We start from the raw sequence: 18944 nt of genomic DNA on the forward strand, positions 1-18944 counted from the left end.
GTGTGTAACATCTACACAATGACATTTTTAGCTTTTGGATACAGCAATATCTAGTTCCAGGAAGCAGTTTGCTCACATTTATAGATCAGATTGATTGAAGAGTATTACACATTTTACCTGACACTTAAACAGCTGGCTAATCTGTCAAATATTTGTCAGTTTCAACCCTCTAAGATGACAACATAGGAAATAGTGATGGGTGTAGGAATGAATTTCATATTGCAGTTTATAGCTATAATGATTCATATTTTGTGATATGCACTACAATATATTGCATTATATTGGGGTTTTTCACTGAAATTGATAATGAAATTGAATATAAAAACATCCCCCTCATTTTATTTAGAACTTGATATTTTGGAGGATGTTGCTTTGAACACAACAGCTGCAGCAAATGATAAATTATATTACGGAAATGGGTTGCAAACAGAATTTCTCTTTGATCACATAAAGCAGTTGCCAATGTCAGCTTGACTTGTTAATGGTTGTCACACTTATAAAGTTTTCAAACAAGATCAAAATATGATCAAAACAAGATAAAAAAAGCAGTATACTGGTATTTACCAAATGGGTTGTGATACTTATTCAGCAATATTTCATGCTGAGGAATTCCGGTATATTGGTAATCCCAATCAACTGACCACTTAGGGACGAATACCATACTTATATACTACAGTCACACATATAAAACCTATATCTAACCAGGTACACATGTACATGTATATGGAAGTATAGCATACTGATATACTACAGTCACACATATAAAACCTATATCTAACCAGGAACACATGTACATGTATATGGAAGTATAGCATACTGATATACTACAGTCACACATATAAAACCTATATCTAACCAGGAACACATGTACATGTATATGGAAGTATACCATACTGATATACTACAGTCACACATATAAAACCTATATCTAACCAGGTACACATGTACATGTATATGGAAGTATAGCATACTTATATTGTTATACAGGATTCATCACAACAATATTAATATATATTTATATCAAATAACGTTACTATTTCCACCTATGTATCTCACCTCATATAGACTCCTTCCAGTTCAAAATTTACATATTTATCCTCTGTCTGTATTTAAGGAAAGAGCGAGTAACAGACAACTGAAGACCAATTCATTTGACTTTCACTATCAGTAAAATGTTTCACACAAACTATTTTGCAAAATTCTAACTGAAGATTTGTATGAAAATACCTTTACAGGATGATGCCTTTCAAGTGTATATATGCACAAGCGTTTCAGCTGATCCACCCCTCTCATTAGGCCAGTGTAATGTACACCCTGCATCTGTGCTCCATGTCACAGTGAGTGTGTCATGTACATATAGACATTACTGTACTCATGCATGTACATACAGACATTACTGCATGTACATATCATGGCTAAAGAAATCAACAACTGACGAGTTATTGGTCAAATCAAATTGCACTATGCAAACACAGACACAAATCTGATTCATCACACACACATAACTTGTCGGATGTTTTTGAGATATTTACCTGGAATAAATCTATATCATATAGGGGCATGTATCAAAATGATTTAAGACAGAGTGAGGGCAGTACCTACCGAAAGATACATGAGAAAGTTGACCGGTAGCCATGTATACTGCCTGCTGAAGTGAAGTGGTCAGTGAGATATCAACACCTCTCGTTAACCTGTCGTCACATATAGGTCAGTGACATGTCACTCTGTACACCACGGTTCCTGTATTGTCTCTATCACACACTAGGTGTAAGCCCAGGCTCTCACAGGTTCAGTACAAACTCGTGACAATACAGTAACACGGAATATACATTCACTACCTCATAATGTACAGTAATTCTCATAAAATATAGTCCATAGTTACAAAAGATTGATTTTCAGCATCTTGCATCTAAAGAAAGGAAGACTATTTCATTCATAGTTCTCTGAAATATAATTCTTTTGACTATAGTTTACACTTCAGAACTTTAACCCAGACACGATACATTTGTCGCAGTAAATGAAATGATTCCAAATGGTGACGGTATATTCTTGGTGAAGCCGAGTACGCTCCTGCACGTCTATGAGGTGGATTTCTCCCCCTGTCCACACACTACAACAATACGGAGGGTATAAGTATGTTATATGTAGCATTATACAGGGATCAGCAAGCAAACACAAAACCATGCTGGACCTTGCCACAATCACATCATGTTTACTTATGCAACAATACTAACCTCAGAGAAAACCATCCAATGTCCTTACACACGCTAGACGTCCACCCTAACCAAGTGACGAAGCACTATTTTGAAGACTGTTTGCTCCAAGGAATAAAGTGAAATCAATATATAGGAGAGAAGGCCTGACATCTAATACAGCCTCAAGTTGACACAAGTGTCACTGAATGCAACAGACATGTGTGTGCTCAAGTTGACATCAACATGCTTCTGACCTACATTACATCGACCAAGACAATCCATATACTAGTAGGTGACATCCATAAACACTCTTACTATGCCTTGTCACAAGATCAACTTTCATGAATATTCATTAATTTGTTTGTTTACACAAATCAGTCTTATTAACATTGTTTTCTTTAAATGTTCATAAAAAGTACATAAAGCAGACTACGGCCAAATATAGTTATTACTATATTGTTATATTGTTGAGGAAAGACCTATTATGGGACATATTACTGAAACATTCATATTTTTATAGCTATTTCCAGAGACCTCCCTGAGATTAAAAAGGTGAATTTCATCTAAAGTTTGGTGACCCGTGAAGGTCCGGGTTAGAATGAACCTTCAGTAACCCATGCTTGTCGTAAGAGGCGACTAACGGGATCAGGTGGTCAGGCTCGCTGGCTTGGTTGACACATGTCATCGGTTCCCAATTGCGCAGATTGATGCTCATGATGTTGATCACTGGATTGTCTGGTCCAGACTCGATTATTTACAGACCGCCGCCATATAGCTGGAATATTGCTGAGTGCGTCATAAAACTAAACTCACTCACTCACTCTAATGTTTGGCTCTTAAACAGGTATCTGTTTGAGGAGACATCTTTACCAGGCAAATGTTATACAGATGTGGTTGTATGTGGCTAGGTAATGGCTACATGCAGCTCATTATACTTACAAATCTACAGTTACACAAACATATATGGCTGAGTTGTTTTCCAGACATCCTTGTATGTCTGTTGAGTATGGCTGGACCTTGTCTTGTCTCAGAGCCAGGAAATAGGGTAAGGAATTATCAAAAATAGATTCTAGTTAGTGTACTTGCCATAGTTATTGATCTGCTTGTGTAAGCAGTTCTGCAGTATTTGGACAGCAATAAGCATGTTACATCTCCAGTTAATACCAAGCTCAACTCGCCTTTTGAACCATCCTCAACTGACTAGCAAGTGGCGCTACCTGGTTGTGCTAGCCACACCGAACACCACCTAGCTCAATTATCCCCAGAGAACACAGAACACCATCCAGCTCTGCTAGCCATTAAGAACACCACCTAGCTCAATTATCCCCAGGGAACACCATCTAGCCCCATTAGCCACACAGAACACCACCTAGCTCTATTATCCCCAGAAAACACCATCTAGCCCCACTAGCCACACAGAACACCATCCAGCTCTGCTAGCCATTAAGAACACCACCTAGCTCAATTATCCCTAGAGACGCTATCTAGCCCCACTAGCCACACAGAACACCATCCAGCTCTGCTAGCCATTAAGAACACCACCTAGCTCAATTATCCCCAGACAACACCATCTAGCCCCACTAGCCACACAGAACACCATCCAGCTCTGCTAGCCAGTAAGAACACCACCTAGCTCTATTATCCCCAGAGAACACCATCTAGCTCAATTATCCCCAGAGAACACCATCTAGCTCAATTATCCCCAGAAAACACCACCTAGCTCAATTATCCCCAGAGAACACCACCTAGCTCAATTATCCCCAGAAAACACCACTTAGATCTATTATCCCCAGAAAACACTATCTAGCCCCACTAGCCACACAGAACACCATCCAGCTCGGCTAGCCACACAGAACACCATCCAGCTCTGCTAGCCATTAAGAACACCACCTAGCTCTATTATCCCCAGAAAACACCATCTAGCCCCATTAGCCACACAGAACACCATCCAGCTCTGCTAGCCATTAAGAACACCACCTAGCTCTATTATCCCCAGAAAACACCATCTAGCCCCACTAGCCACACAGAACACCATCCAGCTCTGCTAGCCAGTAAGAACACCACCTAGCTCTATTATCCCCAGAGAACACCATCTAGCCCCACTAGCCACACAGAACACCCAAGACTCTGCTAACCCACTATAACACCACCTGACCCTGCTATCCCAAGGAAACCAACCGGCTCTTCTAGCCCCTTGTAATACTAAGAAGCTCTGCTAGTTCCAAGGAACAACATCAAAACATGACCTCACTTTGCTGAGCTCAAACAACAGCACATACAGTTTGGAACACCCCTCATCTCAGAAGTAATTTCTAAGAAAGCAATTGAAAAGAGACAAATCAAGACCTCTAACATTCTCAGTGATTGGTAAAATGACCAAGCTTGTTACACATCGTTTGCTAGAGCACCAACTACACCCAAAACAGTAATAGATACTGTGATAATTTGGTTAAAGCAATCCACACCACAAGGATTACTGACGGGGGAAAAAGCTTGCTTTGATGACTAGAGTCTTGATGTAACTTCAGTTATCCTGGGTTTGATGGTAACCCACTGCAGCTGGCAAGGGGCTTAACCCCTGGTCTGCTCACAACCCGGCCCTGTGAGGCACAGGCCTGAGCCCAGACAATACTCTGCACATGTTACAACATAAGAGGAAGTATAAGTGTAGCAAATAACCCTGCTACAGCCTTGATGTTCACAGTCATACACAGGTTTGATATAATGGTGTTGCACAATCACAGCTTTACTGTAGTAAAACACTTACTGGTGACTACTGACGCTATCATATGCTAAAACCACTCAGTTTTAGTCAATGTAGTATGTATGTCTGTGTTACCATCTACATTGTCTGTTTGTATCCAAACTGCTGATACTCTATGTTCATCATCATTAATGATCATTGTCACTTTATCTTCATCACCTTTTTCATCATCCTTCATAGACTGACTGACTGACTGACTGAGTTTGGTTTTGCACCGCTTTTACAAATATTACAGCAACATCACGGCTGGGGACACCACAAATGGGCTTCACACAATGTACCCATGTGGGGATTCGAACCCGGGTCTTTGGCGTGACGAGCCAACGCTTTTACCACTAGGCTACCCCACCTCCCCTTCATCCTTCAAAGAGGTGGTGGGGTGGTTAAAGTGTTCACTCCCAGCATAAGGCCTGAGTTTGATTTCCCACATGGGTACAATGTGTGAAGACTGTTTCTGGTGTTCCCCACTGTAATATTGCTGCAATATTGGTGTAAGCAGTGTAAAACCCAACTCACTCAATCATCTTTCATCTCTCATCTAAAATATAAATTTTATCACACCATATTGTTAAAAGTTAAAACAAAATGTCCAACATGCACGTTGAACACACCATCTAGAACATGAACTGACAGTAACAAAACGCCTTATTGGGGCAGTGGGGTATCATTGTGGTTAAAGCATTCACCATGACGAGGACCCGAGAACAATTCCCCACACGGATGTTAATGTGTGAAGCCCAGTTGTGGTGTCCTCCGCTGTGATATTGTTGGAGTAGTGCCAAATGTGGCATAAAACAACACTCACTCACTCACTCAGACAATACTCATGACCTTGACATGTCAGCTAGCGAACTTAGCGAACTCATCATGGACACTAAGTTGTGAGGCAAACAGTCCTGACAATGGCCAGCAGCAATTGTATGAACTCTGAAAACATAAAAACCCATTCACTCTGGCTTAAAATATCTCTTTTCCTTCCATCTTCTGAACCATTTCATAATACACTTAGTTGTCGAGTATCTTCTTGGCTTTAGTGGTGCCCACGTGTAGGTGAGGCAAATACCTGAGTGTGACGAATCCTCATAGAAGGTGGAGGATTCCAGATACTGCCCTGACTTATCAAGGCAGGATGGTGTGGAGTTTGGGAGATGCTTGGCTCCTGAATCCGTCCATGCCATTCTGCCCACCTCTGTACCTCCCTCATCATTGTAACATGTTCCAAGAAACAGTGACATTTACAGTTACTGGTTCTTAAAATGGTTGTATCTAAATATAAAGTCACATAAAAACTGTCATCTGCAATGTCAATTATACACCAGAGTGGACATAATTGCAACAAAATTTTTTTTGTATATAATTCATACATTCACCAAGCTGTTAGACCATGCAATATGATTTTTAGATCTCATTTTAGAAGAACAAGTCAATTCTGTCACAGTAAGGATAGTGGATAATGGATAGTTGAGTTGACCTATACTTAGAGTGCAAGCTTCATTGTGTCGCCTTTAAGAAGATCCGGGAAGTGTGTGAGGCTTTGGAAAAAGGAAATGGCAGTAGGTGATCTTGGGTGAAATAGGTTCGGCTAAACATAAGTTGGTAGCCTACTGTAAACCAATTAATCTGAGATGAAGCACAAGCTAACAGATGGAATGGACAAGTCAACCCTACCCTAAAGATAACATCCCTCCCCTACAGACAATCACTTTGTACAATCCCCTTGTACAATACACTGTCCTACATGACACACATTTCCTGGAAAAAACCCCACAAAATATCATTTGATTTAGGCTGCTGGAAATTGACTCCAAATTTGAAGATGATGGACTTGCGTTGCCATGGTTACATAAGCAAATTGGATTACTGCTGCAGCATGCAGGGCTGACACCAGGTGGCCAGCACTCAATGGACTCCTCACAGGGAATGGAGTGTGGAGTTTACATCAAGCTCCTGACTCAGCAGGATCACATTGGATCAATATGTCCAATAAAACAGTGTAAAGTCTTCCAGGCTAAAGCAGCTTCAGGAACCCGACACGACAGTCCTGATGATAAGTACACAACTGACATGCAACAGGAAGATATGTATCATATACATCATACAGTTTGTTGGAAGAAATATCCCTATCACATATAAGTTTCAATCACAAATCAATTTCACCCAACATGTTCATCTTCTTAGATGCATAAATCATACTTAATCACGTCTTCCATATCTTTCAAATTTCTTATGCAATATTCCAGCAATGGTTGCAAATTGAACGATTAGGGACCTATTGTATGCTATTGCCCCAATTTGTCTTAATCCTATAACAACCTGAAAATACATTTTAAAACCGAACTTTAACCATGACTCAAACTATGAAATATATGGAGTAGTTTCAAAGTGAATAGACAGAGACAATTTCTGTAGACAGGAGACAATCCATCAAATCCGATTCTCTATAAAATGGTCTGTTCAGACTACTTGAACCAATCAGAATCACTGACACAAACATCCAGTTTACTGCCATAGTCTGCGATATAATAGCCATTCTCCATCATGTTGACATCAATCTCACTGGCCCAGCATCCTCTACAAAATGGTGTATGACTCACATGAACACCACCATCCATCAAGACACAGGACAGATCTAATGCTACTGTCATGCAACTATTAAAGTTGTATTGTGATTCTGTTGTTGGCAAACAAACCCCGTTGGCCATTTGATTCTTAATATGTTTTGTAAGACAAAGAGTTTAATCAGTTTTTTATGTCCCCAATAATGAATGATGTTGCCTGTTGATATCACTGTTTATTACCCATGCATGTTGATATCACTGTTTATTACCCATAGGGCTAGTAATAACTGAGTTATTGCTTATCACTTGGGAAAATATCCTGTCTCATTAACAGCATATAGTTTACATTATCTGTATAGCATTGTTGACATCCTTCCAATCTTATTGTGAATATTAACGTTGGAATGATACCACACTAGCAACACAACCTGAGTTGATGGTTGTCTACATCATTCAACAACTGATGGCGATCAGATCAGTTCAATTTCTAATGGGTGGTTCATAAGGATAAAGATGTTTCTGTAATAAAGATGTGTATTTTACTGACTTTACAAAACTTGTGTAAGCATTTTGTATTAACTTTGTTTTCACACAAAAAACACAAGAATTTAGACACTCATTTGTAAAGTCAGTTAGACACACATGTGGAGCAATGTCGGCTCTAGTGAATGATTACATGTGTGCCAATACATGAAGCCATTATACACTTAACAGCAACTGTTGTTTCAACTGTTGTCTCAAACTGTTGTCTCAAACTTATCCATTTAATAAAGGATAACACTTCAATTTACATTTGTTGCTGAAAAATGTTATATTTATTCACACAAAATTCAAACCTTTTACAGTCAATAATAGTTTCAGAAATTGAAGACTTTTGCTGCGCTGCCTACTTAATATATGAAGTGCGAATTTAACCAAATTCAAAAAATGAGGCTAAATGTTAGTGTTTTGACAGAAATAACAATTAGTATCAGTAACAGACAAAAACAAATAGTCACAGACAAAAGAACTCGTAACTGACAATTAACAGAAAAGAGAAATGCAATATTACCAAGTATTGGTCCTATCTTTAATCCTGGCCCTGGGAATGTTGTATTGTACAAGGAGTTGAACAGAGGTAGATAATCCTGAGTGGCGCTGTCTATGTCTGTGGTGTGTGTGTAGTTGAGGTGCGTGTGTTGTGGTGTAGAGCAGCGTGTTATAGATGAGAAACCAGGGTGTGAGAGAAGCTTCCATTCATCATGGTTCTACACCATGTGAGTCACACACGGAAGCTGTAGTTACCTCTCAAGCAAGTGGGTAACAGGGAAATTGATACAGTTATATGAAATTGACATAATGATCTACTTGATTGGCTGGTGTGTGCTAGTACAGGACTGTTTACACAGATAAAGAACACAGATATGGTTGTTGAGCTGTCAGCCATAGTCAACCTGGGGTGCACTGGCTGAAACTGACATTTGTCAGTTGCATAACATCATTACCGCATATCATTCCACAGACTTACTGGAGGTAATCACACCAGAAGAATGATAAATGTAAACATACCAGATATTTTATTGGGCAAAGTTCCATGTAGAAACAGTGACAATATTCTATAAACTACATAAGGCCGGACCAATTATATTTTTTGTTTTACAGATCCATCGGTCGTAGTTTTTCAAGGTTAAGAAAAAAAAGAAGAATTTCACCCGCTCAAAAAATAAAATCCTAATGTTTTTATTGACCAAAAATGTAAACTACATGAACATTTCTTTTAGATTGCTTCATATATTGCCATAAGCAAAATTAGTATTTAAAAGGAATACTACTTTGACTGATGATTTATTATATCTTGTTTCCCTCCTGCCTTAGGTTTTCTGAGGGCAAAAAATCATAAAACAAGAAATGAAATTGGTCTGGCCTAAATATGATATATAATAAGTCTGAGTAACCATACATATAATAATACAAATGTGTATAATGACCTCGGACAATCTAGAGATGTTCTAGATTTGTTTGAAGCTGTATATATGATAGCAAATTATTTCCATGCTATCTGGTACATTATTTGTAAACAAGAGGCTAAATATTTATGTGGTGGTAAGGCTTTGAAAGTAACTACTTTGAGAAGGAAGGGAATTAAATATATTAGTCACTGGTACCAAGAACACATAGTGGGTGGGAAAGATGTCTAACCTGAACCTATATACAGCACACATTGTAGTTCATGACACCTTAGTAATAAATACTTCCTTATATACAAGGGGCGGTGGGGTAGCCTAATGGTTAAAGCGTTGGCTTGTCACGCCGAAGACCCGGGTTCGAATCCCCACATGGGCATAATGTGTGAAGCCCATTTCTGGTGTCCCCCGCCGTGATGTTGCTGGAAAATTGCTAAAAGCGGCGTAAAACCAAACTCAGTAAGTCAGTCAGTCAGTCCTTATATACAAACTGATATCACTGCCCATTTTATGTTAACCAAGAAATATGTTCATATGGGTCACCACTGGAATGTACGGTCAAGATATACAAGTCCCGAACTCTCCTTCAAAAATATCTTACAGAGAACAGTTTTGAAACCGTAAAAAATCAACAGTAAGAAAAGTGTCCAATTAAAGCCAGTAAAATGTTCTTAGTTAACTCTGTCTTGAGTCAGTGTACACAACAAACACTCCAGTATTCTGAATCAGCTTCCAGGAATGTGAAACAGACAAACTTTAATTTATCCTGACAACCAATTCTTCTGCTGCCTGGATTTAGACCTTCTTATCCAAACTGTCAATGCTTTCTGCCATCAAGAATCCCTATCAAGACTGCAGGAATGCTGATACATTTAAACATGTTCAAGCTGTGATGCTGAAGAAATGCATCTGGCTGGTGGTAAGGAGATGCTGTTCTCCTACCAGCTACTTAATGACACTCAGTATTGGTGTTAAGCTTCTATATTAAACATGATTACAGACCTTATTGTTAACTTTATGAACATATGTTGTTTGGGGCATTTCAGTTGAAAGGGTTTACGAGCCTTCAAACAATGATCTCAATTATTGTCTAATAGCTATTACAGACAACTGAAGCTGTGCATAAATTATACCAATTTCTTGTGTTTAGACTCAATTAGGACATGGAAATGTACTTAAGCCTTGTGTACATTTAATCTTTGCACAGTGTAACACATCTCCAATTGAAGTGCAGCAATGTTCGAAGATCCAGATGAAAGTGTTGTTCTCTGTGCACTAGGAAATGATGGAGTTGAGGCTGAAGGGAGGCCGTTGAGCAATCCATGTGAATGTGCTCTGATTGCAGCAGCAGCAGCTAGATGGGCAGTGATGGGGTCGGCTGGTGGAAGGTCAACATTACATCACCAGTAGGCAGCAGCAGCTAGATGGGCAGTGATGGGGTCGGCTGGTGGAAGGTCAACATTACATCACCAGTAGGCAGCAGCAGCTAGATGGGCAGTGATGGGGTCAGCTGGTGGGAGGTCAACATTACATCACCAGTAGGCAGTAGCTGCTAGATGGGCAGTGATGGGGTCAGCTGGTGGGAGGTCAACATTACATCACCAGTAGGCAGCAGCAGCTAGATGGGCAGTGATGGGGTCGGCTGGTGGAAGGTCAACATTACATCACCAGTAGGCAGCAGCAGCTAGATGGGCAGTGATGGGGTCGGCTGGTGGAAGGTCAACATTACATCACCAGTAACATTACAGCAGCAGCTAGATGGGCAGTGATGGGGTCGGCTGGTGGAAGGTCAACATTACATCACCAGTAGGCAGCAGCAGCTAGATGGGCAGTGATGGGGTCGGCTGGTGGAAGGTCAACATTACATCACCAGTAGGCAGCAGCAGCTAGATGGGCAGTGATGGGGTCGGCTGGTGGAAGGTCAACATTACATCACCAGTAGGCAGCAGCAGCTAGATGGGCAGTGATGGGGTCGGCTGGTGGAAGGTCAACATTACATCCCCAGTAGGCAGTAGCTGCAAGATGGTGCAGTGATAGAGATGGTTGATGGACTGCTGGACAACCAGAACTAATATATAATACATTGTAGAGCACCTGATATCCCTCTCATAGATGCTCAGTGTACCTGGACAAATTATGTGCAAAGTGCAGACATGTTTATCCCTGTTAACCCAAGCTGCCTGTGAGGTGTTAGCAGGTTAACAGTCATATGACCATATTATCCCATTCACTGCTGGGTGAACAGAAGCAATTTTGAACAAACTTGCTTGCCTAACATGAGACCTTGGTTGTGGGGCAGGACAAGTCTGTCTCACAGTCCCTGAACCACATTATTTTCCCTACTGCCAAGCCCTAAATTGAGCAAGTCTAGATTTCCTCAGGTTCTGAATCTCTGGTCTCCCTAGGGCTCCTTTTCAATTTAAATGGGCTTGTTTGTTACTATCAAAATTATATATATTCAGTGACTATAAGCATTTGTCTAGGGCAGGACTGAAGTCCTAGAAACTCTTAGGTGTCAAGCTGCCAAACACTGTGAGACCAGAATTATGTCACAAGTAGGAGCAGCAAGATGGGGCAGTGCTGGGATCAGCTGCTGGAATAGTCTGTCGTACAGACCCTGAAGCAAATATATCCAAGAAAGCCCACACAAGTCTAGAAAATGTGGCAAATCTAGATTTCCTCAGCTTCTGAAAATGAAGAAAGTCTCAGGGCTCCTTTTCATTATATCTTTTTTTTTTTTACTATGAACTTTTTTCAGTAAAATATGTTCATTTCAGAGACTAGTTGTTAGTCTACTGCTGGAAGGGAACTGTTTTCTACACAGATAGATGTGAAATAGAAAGGGATATTTTTATGAGATCTCAGATAGGAAAACTTATTAGGTGACATGTGAAATAGAAAAAAATCATTGGCTGAGATATAAATCAGTAACATTTACTGAGTGAGGGAAAGGGAACTTGATTGATATACACGTGGTAAGAGCTGATGATAGATACAAGGTAGCAGCACAGAGTGTTAACACTAAGGATGGTCTCACATTCCCACTCATGGAAGTTAGTAACATTTCAGTCAAGTTACAAATCTGACAATGACTATGCTAGTGATTAATTTCTCTGAATTGTAAGATTAGGGAATCAGTCAGAAATGTCCACATATTTCCCATATGACTGTCCCAATGAGATACTTGTGGTCACATGTATAAAATGTCACTATCTTAAGAAAGAGACACCTCCAGCTCCCTTCCACAGACAGCTCCTGTCAATAGTCTGCTCAAGTCAAGTCAGCTCCTGTCCCCAATGATCCCTGTCCACAACCTGTCCACAACCTGCTCCTGTCACCAATCATCCCTGTCCACAACCTGCTCCTGTCACCAATCATCCCTGTCCACAACCTGTCCACAACCTGCTCCTGTCCACAACCAGCTCCTGTCGCCAATCATCCCTGTCCACAACCTGTCCACAACCAGCTCCTGTCACCAATCATCCCTGTCCACAACCTGTCCACAACCAGCTCCTGTCCATAATCATTCCTGTCCACAACCTGTCCACAACCAGCTCCTGTCCACAATCATCCCCTGTCCACAACCTGCTCCTGTCACCAATCATCCCTGTCCACAACCAGCTCCTGTCACCAATCATCCCTGTCCACAACCAGCTCATGTCGCCTATCATCCCTGTCCACAACATATCGACAACCAGCTCATGTCGCCAATCATCCCTGTCAACAACCTATCCACAACCAGCTCCTGTCGACAATCATCCCCTGTCCACAACCTGCTCCTGTCACCAATCATCCCTGTCCACAATCATCCCCTGTCCACAACCTGCTCCTGTCACCAATCATCCCTGTCCACAATCATCCCCTGTCCACAACCAGCTCCTGTCACCAATCATCCCTGTCCACAACCAGCTCCTGTCACCAATCATCCCTATCCACAACCTGTTCCTGTCCACAATCATCCCTGTCCAGAACCAGCTCCTGTCACCAATCAGCAACCAGCTCCTGTCACCAATCAGCAACCAGCTCCTGTCACCAATCAGTCTCCCATCCTAGCCTGTGGTCACAGGGCCAGGTGGATCACTGCCTGGTATTACTCAGCCACACATTATAAACCGTTCCAGATGCTCACAATAAATCCAGGCCTTCTCAACTGATTAAATTAAGAGACCAGCTCTCCACAGATAAAAGCACTACAGCTGTGTCAGCATTTCATTTCTCAGTAATAACTTGCAATTACCATGGTCATATTCTGTTTGCTGATCTGTACAGCACTTTGATGATAACTTTATGCTAACAGAAAAAAATTCTGTGAAACTGCTCTAAACCAATTCACAGATAGTGTTTATCTGCAGCAAAGACAATGGGCTCTCTTTAGATATGTTACAAAGCATTCTTTCTTCAGTTTTGAAACTTTGAAACTTAATCTCCTCAAATATCCAGTCTCATCAATACACAGCAGAAGGAAAGATCATATTCTGTTGAAGATAGTCTTTCAATTTGGTACCAAATCATTTGGAATCATGTGTTTCAGGCAAGAATATGTAAATTTGTGAAGATACCAATTGATAAGGTTGCTCCTGTGAGTATTTCCATCAGAAACATATCTGAATAAATCCGTCATAAAAACAGAGATGAATGTTATCCATCTATCTCAATATGTTTGCAAAAAAAATGAGAGCTGTATTGTTTCAATTGTGCTTAATGTTGATGATTTAAGGAGACGTAATCGCTGCCTGACTCAGCGAGGTGCAGCCATCTTGGCTGACGACCTGCATTCTTTATATGTGATACAGAATGAAAGTCTGTATCATCTCATCAGTGCATTGCTGCACGGGATCGGCCATTGCAACGTAAATGCTCATCTTAAAATATACACATTTCCCTTCAGACACAGATATCAGACGATCATAAAAGAATATAATTTTTGTTTATCAGAAGAAATATTACAAGACTACTGTAATTTTTGAATGGACAAAGATCTATATTAATTGCACACTCATCACTTAATGGAAGGGGGGGGGGGGAGAGAGAGGGATTGTAGGATAGATTTTTAATTAAAATTAATCCAGGATGATGCATGATTTTGTGCACGCTTCAAATTTCACACAAGATGTATATCTATGAATCCTAGTAAATCTTCTCTTGGTGTACCCGAATTAGCATTGATACAGGTCTCAAGACTCAGCCAGATGCTGTTATCATTAGAATCAGTTCGTTCTGTCACAGTTTAAGAACTGTTCCCAGGAGTGCTGGCTCCACTTTCCAGATGGAGATCCAACAGCCGTAACATGACACCAGCATGATGTAGTTGTGGACTTGCATGAAAACATTCAATAAGAACATGATGTAAACCATTCAAGAGTTGAGGCAGTTTCCTAACAAAGTTGTCTTGTCTTAACAATATAATTTATGAACATGTCGACAATACTTCCCTATTTTTTAAATTGCAGTAAAAAGTATTGAGACTGAACAGAAATTACATGGTTTGTTATTTGTTTGAAATACAAACTAAATTTTCATCCTAAAATAGGATTGACTGGATAGAAATTAATTGAACTGGTTTAAACAGGATTGTATTTTGTTTGAAATCTAAACCAACCCATTTAACACCGGTTACAACCATTTTCACATGCCCCAAGCCTTTGAATTAGGTCAGCTCAGACATGTCATTGTGTTTCTGATAGTGCTGATATCCCCTGTTTCATCCAGTATGCTCATGACAACAGTTTCATATGACTTGAAACAAAGATACATGGTCACCATGACCATGAGATGACGATACGGCTCTTATATCACATCTGCATATATGCATCACTATGAAAGTCATTTCTTATCTTACTTCCCCTTCAGATAAATTTAACTTGATACATTTCCTGCTTAAAATATCACAGGGTCCATCAACACATTAAATCTAATCTTGCATTAAATTAAGCGATAAGGAACCATTCATTATTTATGGCTAGGGGGGTGATGATGATTTTAAGGTGGGGGTCACAAATTTTGATCTGGGGATGTGGGGGGGGTCATCAATTTTGTACTCATGTACTAGTGGGGGGGTCATCAAATTTGTACAAACATATGGGAAGGGGGTCATTGATTTTGTACATGACATGCAGGAGAATCACTTACTTTGTACATAAATTTGGGGGGGGGATCAGTCACATTGTACATGCTTCATCATCACACACCCCACCACCTCCCCCAGCCATAAATTATGAACAGTCCCTAACATAGATTTGAAGTGCATACAACACAAACGTCAAAATTTCCAATAATAAATTCACAAAGGGGGATAATTCAGCTATGGATAGACATATTCTAGGCATCAACCATTTGTATGTTTTATACTTGTATAATAAACTATGTAGAAACATTCTACACATTAAAAACATCCGACAGCTGAAACACCATCAGTAACTTGAATATGTCCACCATCTTGCAGGCCAACATTGACTGGTGCTGGTACAGTGGGACAGAAACAGGTCTCACAATGACTGTCATTGATTTGTGTGTGTTTCTATTGTAGCAACTCTCTTTATTAAGAACTCAGTCAAATGGTTTATGCTCTCTAATGTGCGGCCATACAGGTTATTTGTCAGGTGTGATTGGCCTCACAATTGTAAAGAAAGCGTGAAAACGTGTTGTATGCAAATACAAAAATTGACAATGCCAGGGATTTCTCTCAGTGGTTTCATGTGCAAATGTGTTTGCATTACTCAATGGACAATCTTTATAGTTCAAAATGTTTCTAGTTCCTGTTATGTTTTGAACCACTAGCTGTAACATTTTATTACAGATATGTCGCTGATAAATGGATGATATGTTCACTGCAGTCAGTTGGGTGTTTTTTTTTAACATGAACTGTGTACCAGGAAGATATCCCCACAGCCATTGGGCCAGAAACATGGCTGTAGGAATGCTGTCCCAGGGAGAGGCCATGCTATTGTTTATCTTGGTGAATGTTTTTATGCTATCTGTCAGCTGGAAGGTCCTGCTGGAGTGCTAAACAACACATTAGCACATTGGAGTCATTTATTTATGTCAAAACATATCTCCACACAGCTACATCATGGTTAAACAGAGATAGCATTCATACTCCATGTGGTGGGGGAGTGCCTGAGACAATAACCTCTATATCGCCCTGCTGCCAGGTGGGTGGATGGTATACTGTCATGTGGGGTGTGTACAGTATTTCTGTACAGGGAAAGTATTGTCATGTTGTACGTACAGTATTTCTGTACAGGGACAGTACTGTCATGTGGTGTGTACAGTATTTCTGTACAGGGACAGTATTGTCATGTGGTGTGTACAGTATTTCTGTACAGGGAAAGTATTGCCATGTGGTGTGTACAGTATTTCTGTACAGGGACAGTAGTCATGTGGTGTGTACAGTATTTCTGTACAGGGACAGTAGTCATGTGGTGTGTACAGTATTTCTGTACAGGGACAGTATTGTCATGTGGTGTGTACAGTATTTCTGTACAGGGACAGTATTGCCATGAGGTGTGTACAGTATTTCTGTACAGGGACAGTATTGTCATGTGGTATGTACAGTATTTCTGTACAGGGACAGTAGTCATGTGGTGTGTACAGTATTTCTCTATAGGGACAGTATTGCCATGTGATGTGTACAGTATTTCTGTACAGACAAAGTACTGTCATGTGGTGTGTACAGTATTTCTGTACAGGGACAGTATTGCCATGAGGTGTGTACAGTATTTCTGTACAGGGACAGTAGTCATGTGGTATGTACAGTATTTCTGTATAGGGACAGTATTGTCATGTGGTATGTATAGTATTTCTGTACAGGGACAGTATTGCCATGTGGTGTGTACAGTATTTCTGTACAGACAAAGTACTGTCATGTGGTGTGTACAGTATTTCTGTACAGGAACAGTATTGTCATGCAGTATGTACATTATTTCTGTACAGGGACAGTATTGTCATGTGGTATGTACAGTATTTCTGTACAGGCAAAGTATGTCATGTGAAAAACAAATGCAGAATGGCTCCAAACAGGAAAGGCATCAATATGTGTAGTCTGTCTTTGAAACAGAACAGAAGTAACATAATGTTTATGATAAAATTGGTTATAAACAGAAATTTTGGTGAGCCGATTATGAATTTAGCCTAATGGGATATATTGATCAGTTATTAAATGTTTTACTGCTTGTGTTTTGAAGCAGACCATGCGTGTTACTTGTGGTGATGTGTGACCCAGGGGACAACCCAGGCTCAGAGTGATGTCATAATGACAAAACATGGCAGACACACTCACTGTAGCGCCAGACAACACCAATGTCAAGGTCACATTGAAAATGAGACAGCATTCCCTGTGGAGTTAATTACTGGAGATATTGTACTGGGGACAATCAGCATGAGGGAGGGAGGGAGGGTTGGGGTTGTGTGTGTTTCTGATGGCAGGGGGAGGGAGAGCCAGGGAGGAAAACAAGACTGTGACATGCTAGTGTAAACAAACAACTAGTCTCTGAAAAGAACATGTTTTACCAAAAACCCAGTTCATAATAAAAAAAATATAATGAAAAGGGACCCTGAGACTTTCTTCATTTTCAGAAACTATGGAAATTTAAACTTGTCACATATTCTAGACTTGCATGAGCCTTCTTGGATATATATTTTTCAGGGTCTGTGACAGACTAAGCCAGTGGTACATAACAAGATGTCTGTGACAGACTAAGCCAGTGGTACATAACAAGATGTCTGTGACAGACTAAGCCAGTGGTACATAACAAGATGTCTGTGACAGACTAAGCCAGTGGTACATAACAAGATGTCTGTGACAGACTAAGCCAGTGGTACATAACAAGATGTCTGTGACAGACTAAGCCAGTGGTACATAACAAGATGTCTGTGACAGACTAAGCCAGTGGTACATAACAAGATGTCTGTGACAGACTAAGCCAGTGGTACATAACAAGATGTCTCATGACAGACTAAGCCAGTGATACATAACTGTGACAGACTAAGCCAGTGGTACATAACAAGATGTCTGTGACAGACTAAGCCAGTGGTACATAACAAGATGTCTGTGACAGACTAAGCCAGTGGTACATAACAAGATGTCTGTGACAGACTAAGCCAGTGGTACATAACAAGATGTCTGTGACAGACTAAGCCAGTGGTACATAACAAGATGTCTGTGACAGACTAAGCCAGTGGTACATAACAAGATGTCTGTGACAGACTAAGCCAGTGGTACATAACAAGATGTCTGTGACAGACTAAGCCAGTGGTACATAACAAGATGTCTGTGACAGACTAAGCCAGTGGTACATAACAAGATGTCTGTGACTGTGACAGACTAGATGTCTGTGACAGATAACAAGATGTCTGTGACAGACTAAGCCAGTGGTACATAACAAGATGTCTGTGACAGACTAAGCCAGTGGTACATAACAAGATGTCTGTGACAGACTAAGCCAGTGGTACATAACAAGATGTCTGTGACAGACTAAGCCAGTGG

The 18944-nt window shown here is 40.4% G+C and overlaps 1 protein-coding gene and 1 long non-coding RNA gene across 6 annotated transcripts in view; one reads left to right on the forward strand and one right to left on the reverse strand.

Annotated features, from left to right (window-relative positions):
• Positions 1-18944, reverse strand: part of LOC124261982 (cardiomyopathy-associated protein 5-like) — a 117369-nt gene that overhangs the window by 78469 nt on the left and 19956 nt on the right. For 3 of the 5 annotated variants that reach the window (XM_046696355.1, XM_046696352.1, XM_046696351.1), the window contains exon 1: positions 1603-1651. The exons of the other annotated variants lie outside the window; for them this stretch is intronic. In XM_046696355.1, coding sequence (XP_046552311.1) covers positions 1603-1636 — 34 coding nt within the window. In that variant the 5' untranslated portion in view covers positions 1637-1651. Of the gene's footprint in view, positions 1-1602; positions 1652-18944 lie in introns of those variants that run through there. 5 annotated transcript variants of the gene reach the window in all.
• The window catches only part of LOC124261984, a 69555-nt gene that overhangs the window by 39522 nt on the left and 11089 nt on the right, over positions 1-18944 (forward strand). The gene's annotated exons all lie outside the window — the stretch shown is intronic.

Source organism: Haliotis rubra, unplaced genomic scaffold (genome assembly GCF_003918875.1).
Source record: "Haliotis rubra isolate DU_JTF1 unplaced genomic scaffold, ASM391887v1 Scf82, whole genome shotgun sequence".
Lineage (NCBI taxonomy): Eukaryota > Metazoa > Mollusca > Gastropoda > Lepetellida > Haliotidae > Haliotis > Haliotis rubra.